This window comes from Podarcis bocagei (assembly GCF_964188305.1).
Source record: "Podarcis bocagei genome assembly, chromosome: 3".
Classification (NCBI taxonomy): Eukaryota; Metazoa; Chordata; class Lepidosauria; order Squamata; family Lacertidae; genus Podarcis; species Podarcis bocagei.
In genome coordinates this window covers 77,482,330-77,496,893 of record NC_138127.1, presented here as the reverse complement: position 1 = coordinate 77,496,893, position 14,564 = coordinate 77,482,330, and the positions used below count along the sequence as shown (strand labels likewise).

Below are 14,564 nucleotides of genomic sequence, written 5' to 3'. Positions count from 1 at the left end.
ATGCTTCTTCAACATTCTCCAGTAATGGGAATGTTTGAAGCGATACATCCAAGGCACATTTTAGTTCCAATCTTGTGTTAGATCATGACACTGTCCCAGCCTTGGTTATGTTGTATGTCATCCACCAGTCCGCCTTCATTCTTGTGCATCCTTTGTGACTCTTGTTTTGCTAATGTTGTGGGGGGGGGATACCAGCCCCCACCCTAGTCAGTGAATACATGGGCTGAAGAGAAATGAAGTAGTGTTTTCTTAAGTATTGAATCCATCAAAAGTTAATTTTTAGGCTTATTGGATCATATCTGTCTTCTCTCTCTCTCTCTCTCTCTCTCTCTCTCTCTCTCTCTCTCTCACACACACACACACACACACACACACACACACACACACACACGTCTATCCAAAGTAGCATTCAATCTCTTGTTCGAATAGAGCAAGTATTTGCCCTTGCACAGTGGAACTCCGCCCCCCTTCCAAATCTGCTCTGGGGTTTCTTGCAACCCTCCAGAGCAGAATTGAGGAGGGCACAGGGCATGCACAGAGGGAGGAGAAGCGGAAGCAGTACAGTAGCATAAATGTAAATCCTTGTGCCAATGGAACAAAGGCCTTGGATACTGCCTGAAGCGAGGAATGTTGATTTGTATGTAGACGATGCCTGTGAAGTGTGCTTCAGAGAGCTCCTGTGTCAAAACAGTCTTTGACAGCCTGTCTCTCCGATTTCTGTTGTAGGCTGGTGCCCTGGTACATGTGTACACGGATGGTTCAGTGCTGCTCACGCATGGTGGGACTGAGATGGGCCAGGGCCTCCATACCAAGATGATCCAGGTAAACTATGAATGCATTAATTGTCTGGTGCTGTTTTGATTAACATTATCCATTAAGCAGCCCTGCTTAGGGAAGTTTTTAATGTTTGATGTTTTATTCTATTTTTAATCTATTGGGAGCCGCCCAGAGTGGCTAGGGAAACCCAGCTGGATGGGTGGGGTAATAATAATAATAATAATAATAATAATAATAATAATAATAATAATAATAATATATTATCCATTAAATGTATTAAAAATGTACTGCAGCATTCGTTTTCAGAATGTTATCTTACAGATGTTGCAATTTCACCCCACATCCATTCTAATTTAAATGTGGATATGTAGGATGAAATCCAAAGAATGGGTTCTTGTGGGAAGAATTTAATAATAAACAAACTTTTACTCAGAGCAGTCATGGCCTTTAATGTCTACCCTGAGTAAGAGTTGATTAACTACAACCCTTACTTTCTCACAAGGTATGGAGGATGTGTAGCAGGATTACAAAGCAGCATTCTTCAGAAGCGTAGCAACTTTCCTATGTGTTTTGATTTTACTTGCAAATATAAATTAAGATGGATCAGGAAAATATCCCACAGTTGCACAACAGGACAGAATACAGGACTATTCAAAAGTCTTTGGAGCTTTGTGGACTTGGAATAAGAAGAACTGTTTCAAGTCCTATGAATTTCATCAGTGGTGATGACAACTGTGGTGAAGTTCATGTTTGGGCATTGTCTCTCTGCAGGTTGCCAGCAGGACTCTTGGAATTCCCACCTCCAAGATCTACATCAGTGAGACAAGCACCAACACAGTGCCAAATGCATCTCCAACAGCTGCTTCTGTTAGTGCTGATATCAATGGGATGGCCGTCTTGGTAAGGGATAGAACTCAACACACTGCTCTACAAGGGATGATACCGATTCTGTCTGCAGTGCACTTCATTTTCACCCCAGAAAGAATCTGTCTCGTTGCCTCTATGAAGATAGGCCTTGTGGGAGGCCTCTAGCAGACTTTGCTTTAGGAGGAAAGCACACTATCAGCATGTGTGCTGCTTAAAAGTTCCCAGTGTGATGACTTTAACAGTAAAGGAGCCAACTACAGTGGTACCTCCGGTTACAGACGCTTCAGGTTACAAACTCCGCTAACCCAGAAATATTACCTCAGGTTAAGAACTTTGCTTCAGGATGAGAACAGAAATTGTGCTCTGGCGGCGCAGCAGCAGCAGGAGGCCCCATTAGCTAAAGTGGTGCTTCAGGTTAAGAACAGTTTCAGGTTAAGAACGGACCTCCGGAACGAACTAAGTACTTAACCCGAGGTACCACTGTATGTGTATTCTCTGGTGATGTGGCGAATGTTAGGTTGTTTCCAAATTGAACAATGGTATTAACTTAGGAAATACGTTAATGCTACATCGGAAGCTCTCATCTACTGGGTCAAACCACTGGTGCGTCTAACTCAGTGTTGTTGACATTGATGAGCAGCAGCTCTCTGGGACTTCAGGCGATAATTGGTCCCAGGCATCTCTGGGGATGCTGTGGATTGAACCTTGGACCTTGCCCATTTCTAGCCAGAGCCTTCCGTTAAAAGCATAATTAGTCAAAAGAGTACAGGACGTTCTGAAGCCTGTGATATGTGGACACCTGTTGTCACATCTAGATTGATGAAAATGAGAATACCTGGTGGCAATTTGCTGTGATATCAAAAGATGCATTCTGTTTGCTTTGAATTGTTTTTCTTTCTTTCTTTTAGAATGCTTGCCAGACCATCCTGAAGAGATTGGAGCCAATCAAACTTGCTAAGCCAAAAGGTTCCTGGGAAGACTGGGTATGTTTGTGTCTGCTGCAGTTTGGAAGCATGGTGTGGATTTGCTATCATTAGGAAAATCTCAATTATCTATTAATTCATTGTGGCGTGACAGGGGGTAAAGGAGCTAGTAGAGAACTGGCTGATATTCTTGCAACTCTTCCAGCAGTTCTGTAAGCCCCAAACAAGTATGACTTCAACAAGAGAAACTTGGGGTTCTATATACCCAAGGTGGTGATGCAATTGATACACCTCTGAATTGTGATGGTTTGTGAATCTTAAGCAGCTTCCCCTCCTTGCTCCTTCCTTTAGCTTGGTCCCTGTCCCAATTTATCTCATCATCTTGTGCCTACACCATCCTACACTGACTTTCTGTGTTGCGGCTTCAACGGGTTGTTGCTGGCACTCTGTTCTGCAGTGACCTCTGCTATAGGTTGGGGTGTTTTCTTTACACACACACACACACACCAGAAAACAGTCCGTCCATAGAGCCAGTGTGGTGTAGTGGTTAAGAGCGGTGGACTCGTAATCTGGTGAACCGGGTTCGATTCCCCGCTCCTCCACATGCAGCTGCTGGGTGACCTTGGGCTAGTCACACTTTTCTGAAGCCTCTCAGCCCCACTCACCTCACAGAGTGTTTGTTGTGGGGGAGGAAGGGACAGGAGAAGGTTAGCTGCTTTGAGACTCCTTCGGGTAGTGATAAAGCGGGATATCAAATCCAAACTCCTCCTCCTCCTCCTCCTTCTTCTTCATATGAGTTGGTGAGCATAATTTTGATGTGATTAGTTCTTGTGATCTATTTTATTTGGGGCTTTAGTTTTTCTGTTGTAAATTGTATTTAGTGTTTTGTGATTGATGTAAATCCCTCCATGAACTTGAGTGGCATTTCTGATGTTGATTTATATGACGATGATAACAGATGATGATGATGGACTAGGCTTCTGAAAGTTGCCCTTAGATTTTTTTCTCTTTATGATTTGGAATGAAGATATCTCTCAAGAGTGGAATCTGTTTAACAGCTCCATTTGTGCACTATTTCACAAAGTTGGGCTTGATGGGTCTAGAGGTGTTAAATGTAAGGTTTGATGATAGTGGTGCTCCCCTTTTTGCATATGGATAGAGTGCACTCATTTGTATTTTGTTAAAAAACACACACCCATTGCTAGCTTTTCCAGAATGCATTGTAGCTATTCTAGTTCAGCAGAACTAACTAAAAAAAAACAAACCCCAGACACAAAGAACTCTGTGTGTTTTCATTAGGTGTCAACAGCCTACTGTGATTGTGTGAGTTTGTCGGCTACAGGATTTTACAGGTGAGTCGGAACAGGACCCAAGTGGGATTCCAAGTAATGCTTCTAAATGTTATTGAGTGCTCTTTATCTCTACTAGTCCGATACTTCAACTAATTTCATGAAGTGTGCATATAATAAAAATATATGATCTAGTAATCAAAGGCATGCAGATCTCCAAACTTTGGCTCATCATGATTACTGGTCTGATCCTCAAAACTCCCCGAATTCTTGTTGAGTCCAGTAACTTACATTTTTGCTCATCGTGAAGTGATTCAGTGGGGTAAGAAAAAGAACTTTCTGGGATCATGGGAAGATGCTTCTGTCGTGCTGATACCAAAACAAGGACAAGACCAGATGCTAATTAAAAACTATAGGCCCATATCACTGCTGAATAGTGATTACAAAATATTTGCTGGCATTCTAGCCAACAGATTGAAAAAATTATTAAACGAAACTATACACAAAGATCAAGCTGGCTTTCTGCCAGGTAGATACATACACAGCAACAGATTTACTAGAATACCTAGAGGAAAGATCAGACAAAAAGGCTGCTTTAATATCAACAGATGCGGAAAAGGCATTTGACCAAGTGTCGTGGGACTTCATGAAAAGGGTCATAAAGGAAATGAAACTGGGGGAAGATTATATTAAAGCTATAGGAAATAAAAATAATGAAATAACAGAAGAATTTTGTATAGAGAGGGGGTCAAGACAAGGTTGCCCCTTATCACCACTACTATTTATTATGGTACTGGAATTATTGATGAATGCCATAAGAAATGATAATAAAATAAAAGGTATCTCATTAGGGAAAAAGAAATATAAGATCAAAGCATTTGCGGACGACCTGATTCTGACTGTTGAAAACCCCAAAGAAAGTACAGTGGTGCCTCGCAAGACGAAATTAATTCGTTCCGCAAGTCTCTTCGTCTTGCGGTTTTTTCGTCTTGCGATGCACGGTTTCCCATAGGAATGCATTGAAAATCAATTAATGCGTTCCTAGGGAAACCGCCTTCAGACCAGGTCCGGGGACAGTCTGTCCCCGGACCTCTTCTGAAGGCTGGGGGGGGGGACAAGGGCTTTTCTTCCCACCCCCAGCATTTTAAAAAACCCTGGGACAGCGGAGGACTTCTCCGCTGTCCGGGCGATCTTAAAATGCTGGCGGGCGGCATTTTAAAATCGCCCCGGGACAGCGGAGGACTTCTCCGCTGTCCGGGGCGATTTAAAAGCCCCTGGGAAGGCAGGCAGGGGGGACAAAGACTTTCGCCCCCCGCCCGCCTTCAGAAGGTGTTCCCGCCCCCCCCCGCCCGGCTTCGCAGCAGCGCTACGAAGCCCGGCGGCTGGGGCAGGTGTTCCCCCCCCCGCCCGGCTTCGCAGCAGCGCTACGAAGCCAGGCGGCTGGGGCAGGTGTTCCCCCCCGGCCCGGCTTCGCAGCAGCGCTACGAAGCCCGGCGGCGATCTTCCCCCCTGCCCCTTGCTTCAAAAGAGAAGACCCACTGTCCCCGGGGCAAGCTTCGTTTTGCGAAGCAAGCCCATAGGGAAATTCGTCTTGCGAGGCAACTCGAAAACGAAAAAACCTTTCGTTTTGCGAGTTTTTCGTCTCGTGAGGCGTTCGTCTTGCGGGGTACCACTGTATAATACAGATAATTGAAAGAATATTAGAATTTGAGAAAGTAGCCGGCTTTAAGTTGAACAAGAATAAAACTAACATGATAGTAAAAAGTATGACCAAGCACGAAAAGGAAGAACTACAGGAGATATCAGGATTAACAATTGTAAATAAGACCAAGTATTTGGGAATTTAGCTGACGAATAATAATAGTAATCTATTCAAAGATAATTACACAAACACCTGGAAGGGAATCAAAAGAGATTTAGAAATCTGGAATAAGTTAAGATTATCACCTGTTGGCAGAATATCGGTGGTTAAAATGAACGTATTGCCGAAAATGATGTATCTATTCCAAATGATACCGAGAATTGGAGGAGTGGGAAGTCTTAGATTATGGCAAAAAGAGATATCCAAATTCATATGGCAGTATAAAAAATCAAGAATTAAACACAAACTTCTATTAGATAAAAAACATAGAGGTGGACTGGCGCTACCTGACCTAAATTTATATTACGACACTGTCTGTCTAAATTGGCTAAAAGAGTGGATTGTATTAAAAGATAGTGATTTGTTAGATCTAGAACGATTTAACAGTCATTATGGTTGGCATACGTATTTAGCTTATGAAAAAGGGAAAGTACACAGGGGATTTATGAACCATGTCATTAGGAAATCATGTTTCTGAAACGAACCTTCATTATTAGAAAAAGTGTTATTACAAAACCAAACCAAGGTAATATCAAAAATGTATGATACATTATTGGAGTGGGAGGTCAAATACGAACAGGTCAAGGAGGTAATGATCAAGTGGGCTTTAGATATTGGGAAAACTGTTAACTTAACAGCATGGGAAGAATTATGGAGAAAGAACTGGAAATTTACAGCCTGTGAAGTATTGAGGGAAAATCTAATCAAGATCTTTTATAGATGGTACTTAACACCTACCAAAATAGCTAAAATGTATAAGACAAAAACAAATCTGTGCTGGAGGTGTGGTAAAACAGAGGGGACACTTATACATGTTTGGTGGGACCTGTGAAAAAATCAAAAGCTTCTGGAACATAGTATATGACAAGCTTAAAAAAATGTTTACGTATAACTTTATAAAAAAATACAGAAGCTTTTCTACTAGGGATAACGGACGCAGGTATAGCAAGAGAAGATCAGAAAATATTCCTCCATGCCACAGGAGTGGCAAGGATCCTAATTGCTAAAAACTGGAAAAAAGAAATTGTGCCAACAAAAATGGAATGGCAAGACAAACTGTTAGAGTATATTGAACTGGCTAGATTAACAGAGGCAATTAGAGATCACACTAGACAAGAATTTCAAAAAGCATGGGGAAAATGCAGAGAATATTTCACAGAACAGTGCCCTAAAATTCATACCTGGACTTGTTTTGATTAATGTCTGCAGGAGACTTTGTGGATATTTAAGTTATAATTAGAAAAATCTTAATAATTATTCATAAAGGAAACAGCTTATAAGAAGTAAATAAGGATGCCAGAAATAGGATAAAGGAAGTCTTTTATTTGGTTGTTTGTATTGTTGTATATTATGCTTGTTGTTTGTTACGTTTGTGTCTGATGGGGGTGGATTTCTGTGTTGGGGTGGTGGGTTTGTGTTATGTTGTAAATAAAATTTCCAATAATTTTTTTTTTTAAAGACCTTTCTTTTAGTCAAGTGATGAGTAAAATTCCTGCAGATTTCATTTTTTCCTTCTTTCTTGCCACCCTTAAGAATTCCAGACCTTGGGTATGACTATGAGAAAAATGAAGGAAAGCCCTTCTGCTACTTCTCTTATGGTGTGGCTTGTTCTGAGGTTGAGATTGACTGTCTGACAGGTGACCATAAGGTAAGTAGGCTAGGCAGATTTGTCAAAAGTATTTCTTTGTTCTGGTGGACTGGGAAAGTACCTAATAACCTGAGTATATTTGATAAGGAAGTTTATTTCCAGCTCTGGTTTTCGTTGAGTGAAATACCTGACTTCTCTGTGTATATCAGGGATGGGTCACCTGTGGCCAACCAGAGGCAGTTGAACTCCAACTCCCATCAGCCCCAGCCAGCATGGCCAGGGATGATGGGAGATATAGTCTGAACTTCTGGAGGAAACACATATAATTGGGCAATTATATACTTCACAGTGATTATGTTCTGAGAATGGTTTCCACACAAGCCACTAGCTATGAAGACTTATGCCCAAGTTTCAAAGGCTCCAGATATTTGACTTCCATCCAAGAGCCAACACCTTTTTGCTGAAGAACTCTTCACATCTATTTCCCCACTCTTTGCATTAATCGTGTAACTTAGGCCACCTCTCTTAGCTCAGGCTAGGTTATTAAATAGCGGCTTCTCCCAGACAACATGGCACATTCCTGGCTGAGCTGAGAGTTCATCTCTTCCAAGTCAAAGCTCAGGCTCAGAGCTACTATGTGACAATTCAGGTTCAAGTGAGACTTGGGGAAAAGGCACATCTTAGTGGTAGAGCATCTGCTATGCCTGGAGCAGGTCCTGTACTGAATCCTTAGCTTCTCCAGGTAGAGCTGACGAAAAACTCCTGCCTGAAAAGCTGGAGAACAGATTAAACAGTACTGAACTAGATGGGCCAATGGCCTGACTCTAAGGTAGCCTCTTGATGTTCATATGTTCCCCTTTTAATTCATTGCATAAAGTTTACTCAGCCTTTGCTTTTGCCGATATTTAGAATGTCCGCACAGACATCGTGATGGATGTTGGCACCAGCTTGAACCCGGCTATAGATATAGGACAGGTAAGCAATACAACACGATCCTGTTGTGGCGCTGTAGCATGTCTGCATGCTAGCTGGATTATTAAATTGGTCAATGAGCAGCAACAGGCCTGATAAACAGCAGCATGAACTGTTGTGGCAGGAGAGATGGTTAATTGCTAATTTATTATTAGCTTGTTTTTGCTCATCAAGATTTTGGCAAATGATTCATTTCTGCACAATGAAACGGGAAAAATAGATCTAGTGTTCACTGCACTGTTCCCAAGCTTTTGTTTTGCATTCTCCAAGTCAGTTACTCTAGAGTAATTCTATTTACTTCAATAGCCCTATTGCAGCAAATAGTCAAAGGAGTCTTGTTTTAGAGAGACTAAACCTCATATTTTCGGGTTCATTTTTCATTTTAACCTGTATACCGACCAGAACCCTTAAAACTAGATATACTAGCCTAAACTTGAGGCTTCCTGTACTAGCAACTAAATACTGAAATTGGGCAGATACAGATAAATTTGTTTATGAATCATCACTCATGATGACCATATGCCACAAGGTCATTCTGCTATTATTCCATAAATATTTGGACTACCAATATTTATTACTAATACCAGCAGTGGCAGCACTCCTGCCACTCCTGCATGATGTTCATTTAGCATCAAGCATGGCCTAGCCAATGAGAAAAATTAACTGAAAAGTTCCACATGGCTATGGGATGAAAACTGCCTTACTCATTTTGGAGGACTCCTACTTCTCAATTCAGTTCTGATTGGGGCTTCCCCAGGAGATATCAGTGGCCTTGGGTGGCATTCAAATATGTTTTACTCAGAGTAGACTAGTTGAAATTAATGAGCATGACTGAGTTAGGTCCATTTATTCCAGTGGGTCTTCTCTAAGTAAAATTTAGTTGAATACCACACCATGAGTGCTCTCTGCCAGCTTTGGTTGGAGTGGGATGGTCTTGCTGTAGTGATTTGGTCATGTCCAAACAAGACTACTGTAATGTGCTGTTTGGGGCTGACTTTTGAGGCTGACTTTTTATTTTGTGTTTGATTTGATTTTTGTGTGTTTACATTTACAGATAGAAGGAGCCTTTGTCCAAGGAGTTGGGCTTTTTACCTTGGAGGAGCTGCGTTATTCCCCAGAAGGCAACCTGTACACCCGTGGGCCTGGAATGTACAAAATCCCTGCATTCGGTGACATCCCGACAGAGTTTCACGTGTCTCTTCTCCGGGACTGTCCAAACAGCAAAGCCATCTATTCATCCAAGGTACAGTACCATCTGAAGTTGCAGGTTTTCCCACAGACATTGCACATTTTGACACAAAATAAACAGCAGTGATGGAATGAGGAATGCTATTTTGCCTTATATTTCTTAGAGCAGGGGCTCCCAAACTCTGATCCATGAGATTCATTCAACTGGTCCATGGCATATCTGGGTTTGTTTCTGGGATACAACCCATGTACTAAAGAGACCAAAGAACTATAATAATGTGGCTTGATCTTTACTCAATATTGCCTTCTTCTGGACCTACCAGGTTCAATCCCTGGCATCTCCATATAAGGCAGGGAGAGAATGCTTCCTGAAACCCTGGAGAGCCAATGGCAGTCAGTGTAGGCCATGGACCAATGCTGTGAGGTGGTCTAAGGCAGCTTACTATGTTCCTAGTACAGTGGTACCTCGGGTTGCGAACACCTTGGGTTACAAACACCTTGGGTTACAGATTACTAACCCGGAAGTAGTACCTCAGGTTAAGAACTTTACCTCAGGATGAGAACAGAAATTGTGTGGTGGCAGCGCGAGGCCCCACCCCATTAGCTAAAGTGGTACCTCAGGTTAAGAATGGTTTCAGGTTAAGAACAGCCCTCCGGAACAAATTAAGTTCGTAACCAGAGGTACTGGCCATGGGTACTGCATACTGTGAGCTGTGAATTAGTAGTGGCTGGAGCAACGCTTAATGCTATTCAATCTCTCTAGGCTGTCGGTGAACCTCCCTTGTTCCTGTCAGCCTCCGTGTTTTATGCCATGAAAGATGCCATCGTCTCTGCCAGGGAAGAATCGGGACTGAAGGAGCCATTCCGACTAGACAGCCCAGCCACCCCAGAGAGAATACGCAATGGTTGTGTGGATAACTTCACCAAACTGGTAGGTTAACTGGCCTCCTTTCTCACGATTTCATCTTCTGTAATGAAATTCAGTAACCATTCCTTGGTTGTCCGCAGCTTTCATTTCAGTGGGTTCCCCTAACACTAATTAATGAATGCTTCATTAATTCAAGTGTGCCATACAATTGTGTTGCTTATTGCATTCCTTAACAATAACCCCATGAGGTAAGTCAAAATTATTATTAGGAACAGGGGACATATTTGATTCAGTTGGCATTTAAAGGCAAACTTACTTAATTTACAGTTTCCAAAACAATGGGTGAACAGAAATGTAGCCATCCGTTGAATGCCTCCCAACTTGCACTTTGCCAAATTTTGCAGAGAAGTTCTGCAGCCAAACAATGTGTACAAAAATTCACGTGGGACTGAACCAGATATGCCTACATCCTTATCATGTAGTCAGTTCTTCTAGAAAAAGAGATGCTGGAACTTACTATGAACGCCTCCCTTGTTATCTTAGAATGGCAATGGTGCCCACCTGAAAGGTGCCAGAACTGAGTTCTGGTGAGTTCTGGCTGAGAAAGAGCTCTGCATGTAGGAAATGCCAGTCAGCCAAATTAAGTGCTCAGCTTGGCAATCTTGTTCTGTTTGGCTACCCCTGATTTACACAATGTGGTTGTCCTCTAGCTGTTGTTGGATACCCAACTCTCATCAGTCCCAGTGTGGTGAAGGGACAGGGATTATGGGAGTTGTAGTCCATCAGCCCCTGGTGTAGAAGATAAGTAAATCTGAAAATGGTTACATTCTGTAGTTGCCCAGCAAAGGCCATGCCAACTTTGGGACATGGTCTAGACATTTCAGATGAAGACAACTGTTTATCATCCTTCTCTTTCAATTATTTCACTCTTATTTTTTTATCCAGTGTCCATCTGCTGAGCCGGGCACCTTTAAGCCGTGGTCTGTGAGAGTATGAATGAAGTAACCTCTAGGAACCATCTCCACTCATCAAGCTGGTTTCACCTCAGGGGACCAAAAGGAAGCAATGACTCACTGCTGAAAACAGATCTGTGTTCCTGCACCTGCCCTGCAGATTCATGAAGCTTTATAATTTAATAGCTGAATCGTCCATTGCCTAAGGAAAGGGTTCCTGTTGGTGGAATACAGCTGGCGTGAAATGTAACAAAGAGGGGGGAAATGTATGGTTTTGCTCTCTGTGAAATCTGAAATCCTTACGTAGTTCATTTAAGCTCATGGCAAAGATCAGCGAAACTCATTTGCTAATACGTTCACTTTTACAGTGTAATCATGACATTCAATGAAATGCTAATTTGAATTGATTATGATGCATCCATTCCCCCCTTTTCAGTTTTCCATCCTTCCTCTTTTGGATGTATGATTGCAAGCAACAATGAGGGCAGGACCCCATTGCATCCTCTCTCTGAATCATAAGGATGTGGGAAGTTCATTAACATTTAATTAATGAGATCCCAGCCTCCACTCCCACCTTCTACTTTGCTTTTGTATGCTGAGGATATGAGATAACACTGGAAGCAAATGCACAAGGGTTGGCTAATGTCATGATCCTCAGTATAGTTACTGAGTAGGTAGATATGTTGATTTCAGTGCCACTTACTCCAAGTGTGATTGGAGCTGATGTTTAAGAGTTAGGGGGAAATAGCTATTACCTAGGTGGTTATGAATTATGGAGAGCCAGTTTGCATCCCATAATTAAGAGGACCAGGTCCAAAAGTGGCCAGGATTCCTGTATCTTTTATTGACTGTGCAGAACAGATGACAAGCTATGCCTGATGAAATCCTCTCTTCTATGCAACTATTAGAAGAGCAGAAGTCTTGCCCGGTTTGTGCATCCGGCCACCTCACTTATGGTGTATTCCCGTGTATTCCCCTCATTTGGTTTTGCTGAAGGTAGACCAGGGTAAATCTGTTAGGTTGCAAAAATATGAATGTGTTGAGGCTCACAAGGGACTGCTTTCGCACATTACTTGGCCATACAGAGGGGTTATGAAAAACACTCCATCAGAAAGATATTTAGCTAGGCTTTCCTTTATATTCTCCATGAGCTATGATGCTTTGTGCAGCAGGCACTAAATCCCATTTGCTAGCCGTTTGCAAATCTCCTAGAGTTACTATTCTATCATTCTGCAAACTTGTCGTCAAAGTTTCAGGTGAACCCCTCCGAGTGAACTGAAGCAAATTGTACAGTTATATCTGAAATTTCATGCAGATTGCTGTGATCAGTTGACAAAAGAATAGTCCTCAAACAATGGCACAATGCAGAGAGTCTTGCCAGTTGGACAGGTTTGCTCCGAGATTAACCTGTGTTTCCCAAAGGTGTATCAGTTCATAACAGAGCTGTTTGAATGAAAAGTCTGCACTCCATTTTCCCAGGCCGCACAATGTTGTATTTCCTATGCTAAACACCTCCTTTTCATATCAAAACAAAACAACCTTATGGGAACTAGCTCTCAGAGAGAATTAAACATGAACTTATCCACGAAATGTTCAGGAATCAGTGCATTGCATCGTTCAAGGAAATGGATTTGCATCATGCCTTTGGGATAGAGTTGTCTTGTTGACATTGGATGTGCAATTTGAAAGCAGAGTGCTTTCTGGAACTTCTGAGACAGAAGCATACTCAACATTCATGGATGCTTCATTTTCTTGATTGCCGCTAGTAAATGGTGTTCTCACAATGTAAGAAAATAGCCTGCCAGAAGCAAATATGTGCATGAGCCAATGACAATTGAAACACTTGCTGCTTTTCTAAGGGTTTGCTTAGTATGCTAATATGCCCATCTTGACTTAGGGGCATTAAATGCTCTTCTGGAACTGTTTAATAATTATGAGCTGACACTATTGCCATTTACCAAAATGACTCCTAGCTGTTGATAGAGAACAATTTCTGTTCTGTTGAAATAAACAGATCAATCATGTCTCCCGCGCTGGTGTTAACTCTCCTGACTTTTGTGGTTTGTGTAATACTTGTGGAGTGGGCATATTCAGAGTCCATCCCCAGTGCAATAATTCTGTACTGCAGCTTAAAGTGTGACTTTCTCTCATCCAAAAAGATCCATCCTTGACATTTGCTCTCATAAACCAACCCATGGCTTTTCTACAGGTTTCTGACCTATAAAAGGTTCTTTTTAACAGTACCTTTTGTAGGACAAAGGCTGAGGTTTCTCTCCCTAGTCTCCATAATATCTTGCCAAGCATAGAAGCAAACTGAAAACCTGTAGTACGATATTCTGGAAAATATGAAGCAATAGCAATAGTAACGCTGACCTACAATTGTTAGTCCACGGTAATAACGATAAGTTACCAGGAAGCACGTAGTTTTGCTGAAACTGAGGACTTTATAGAATCTTTTAAATGAACTCTCTCATGAATTAGTGTCTTTGTGATCTGAACGTATAAGAAACACTGCTTGAAATGAACTATTTGGGTGTGGGGGGGATAAATGTGATTTGAAAAGCACTTTGTAAGTTTGCTAAATTACTCACTAGGAAAATACTGTCATTATTATGGGGGCTCTACACTGTGGATGGCTGTGCCACAAAATGTTGATACGGAGGGTAGAAGATTTTCTTGCCCTTTGCATTGGCATTCCCTAGCTTAAACGCAGTCATTTATAACACCACCCAATTTATAACATGAGAAGAATGTCAAGCATGTACACATATGGGAGGGAAAAAAAGGGGGCACATATCAAAATGAGGCAGACAGGAGGCCAAATCTGCTCCCGACTCCTGATTACCGTACCTCAGAATTGATCCTTATTGCTTCCTGCATCACTCCATCGTGGGTCCTGGTCACTTATAAAGCAGGGATAGAGAACCTGATTTAAGTCCCTGCTCTTAAGTCACTACTACTAATTGGATGGTTTAGTTCCATTCCATTTAGTCGAAGGCCTTTACTAGGAACTGCAGGGGAGCACAGTGCTGTTGTGCTCATGTCCTGGTTTCGGGCTTCCCACAGGCATCTGGCTGGCCACTGTGAGAACAGAATGCAGGACTAGATGAGTCATTGGCCTCATCCAGCAGGCCTGTCTTATGTTGCCTCCCACATGCTGTTAGACAAGCTCCCAACAGCCCCATCAAGCATGGCCCAATGGTTGGGGATGATAGGAGTTGTTATCCAGCAACCTTTTAAGGGCTGCAGATTCCTTTCTCATGCTCTAGGGCAGTGTT

At 42.1% G+C, this 14,564-nt stretch overlaps 1 protein-coding gene and 1 long non-coding RNA gene across 2 annotated transcripts in view; one reads left to right on the top strand and one right to left on the bottom strand.

Moving 5' to 3' along the window:
• The window catches only part of XDH (xanthine dehydrogenase), a 62,217-nt gene extending 48,899 nt beyond the window's left edge, over nt 1–13,318 (top strand). The window contains exons 29-37 of the mRNA XM_081186358.1: nt 727–822; nt 1,549–1,677; nt 2,553–2,627; nt 3,867–3,919; nt 7,251–7,365; nt 8,215–8,280; nt 9,332–9,520; nt 10,229–10,396; nt 11,279–13,318. Coding sequence (XP_081042484.1) covers nt 727–822; nt 1,549–1,677; nt 2,553–2,627; nt 3,867–3,919; nt 7,251–7,365; nt 8,215–8,280; nt 9,332–9,520; nt 10,229–10,396; nt 11,279–11,329 — 942 coding nt within the window. The 3' untranslated portion in view covers nt 11,330–13,318. The remainder of the gene's footprint in view (nt 1–726; nt 823–1,548; nt 1,678–2,552; nt 2,628–3,866; nt 3,920–7,250; nt 7,366–8,214; nt 8,281–9,331; nt 9,521–10,228; nt 10,397–11,278) is intronic.
• LOC308582933 lies at nt 3,825–7,274 on the bottom strand. Its single transcript, XR_014005946.1, has 2 exons — nt 7,179–7,274; nt 3,825–4,191 (listed from the first exon to the last, which is right to left on the bottom strand). It is a non-coding gene; the product is annotated as an uncharacterized lncRNA (long non-coding RNA).
• Nucleotides 13,319–14,564: the final 1,246 nt, after the last annotated feature.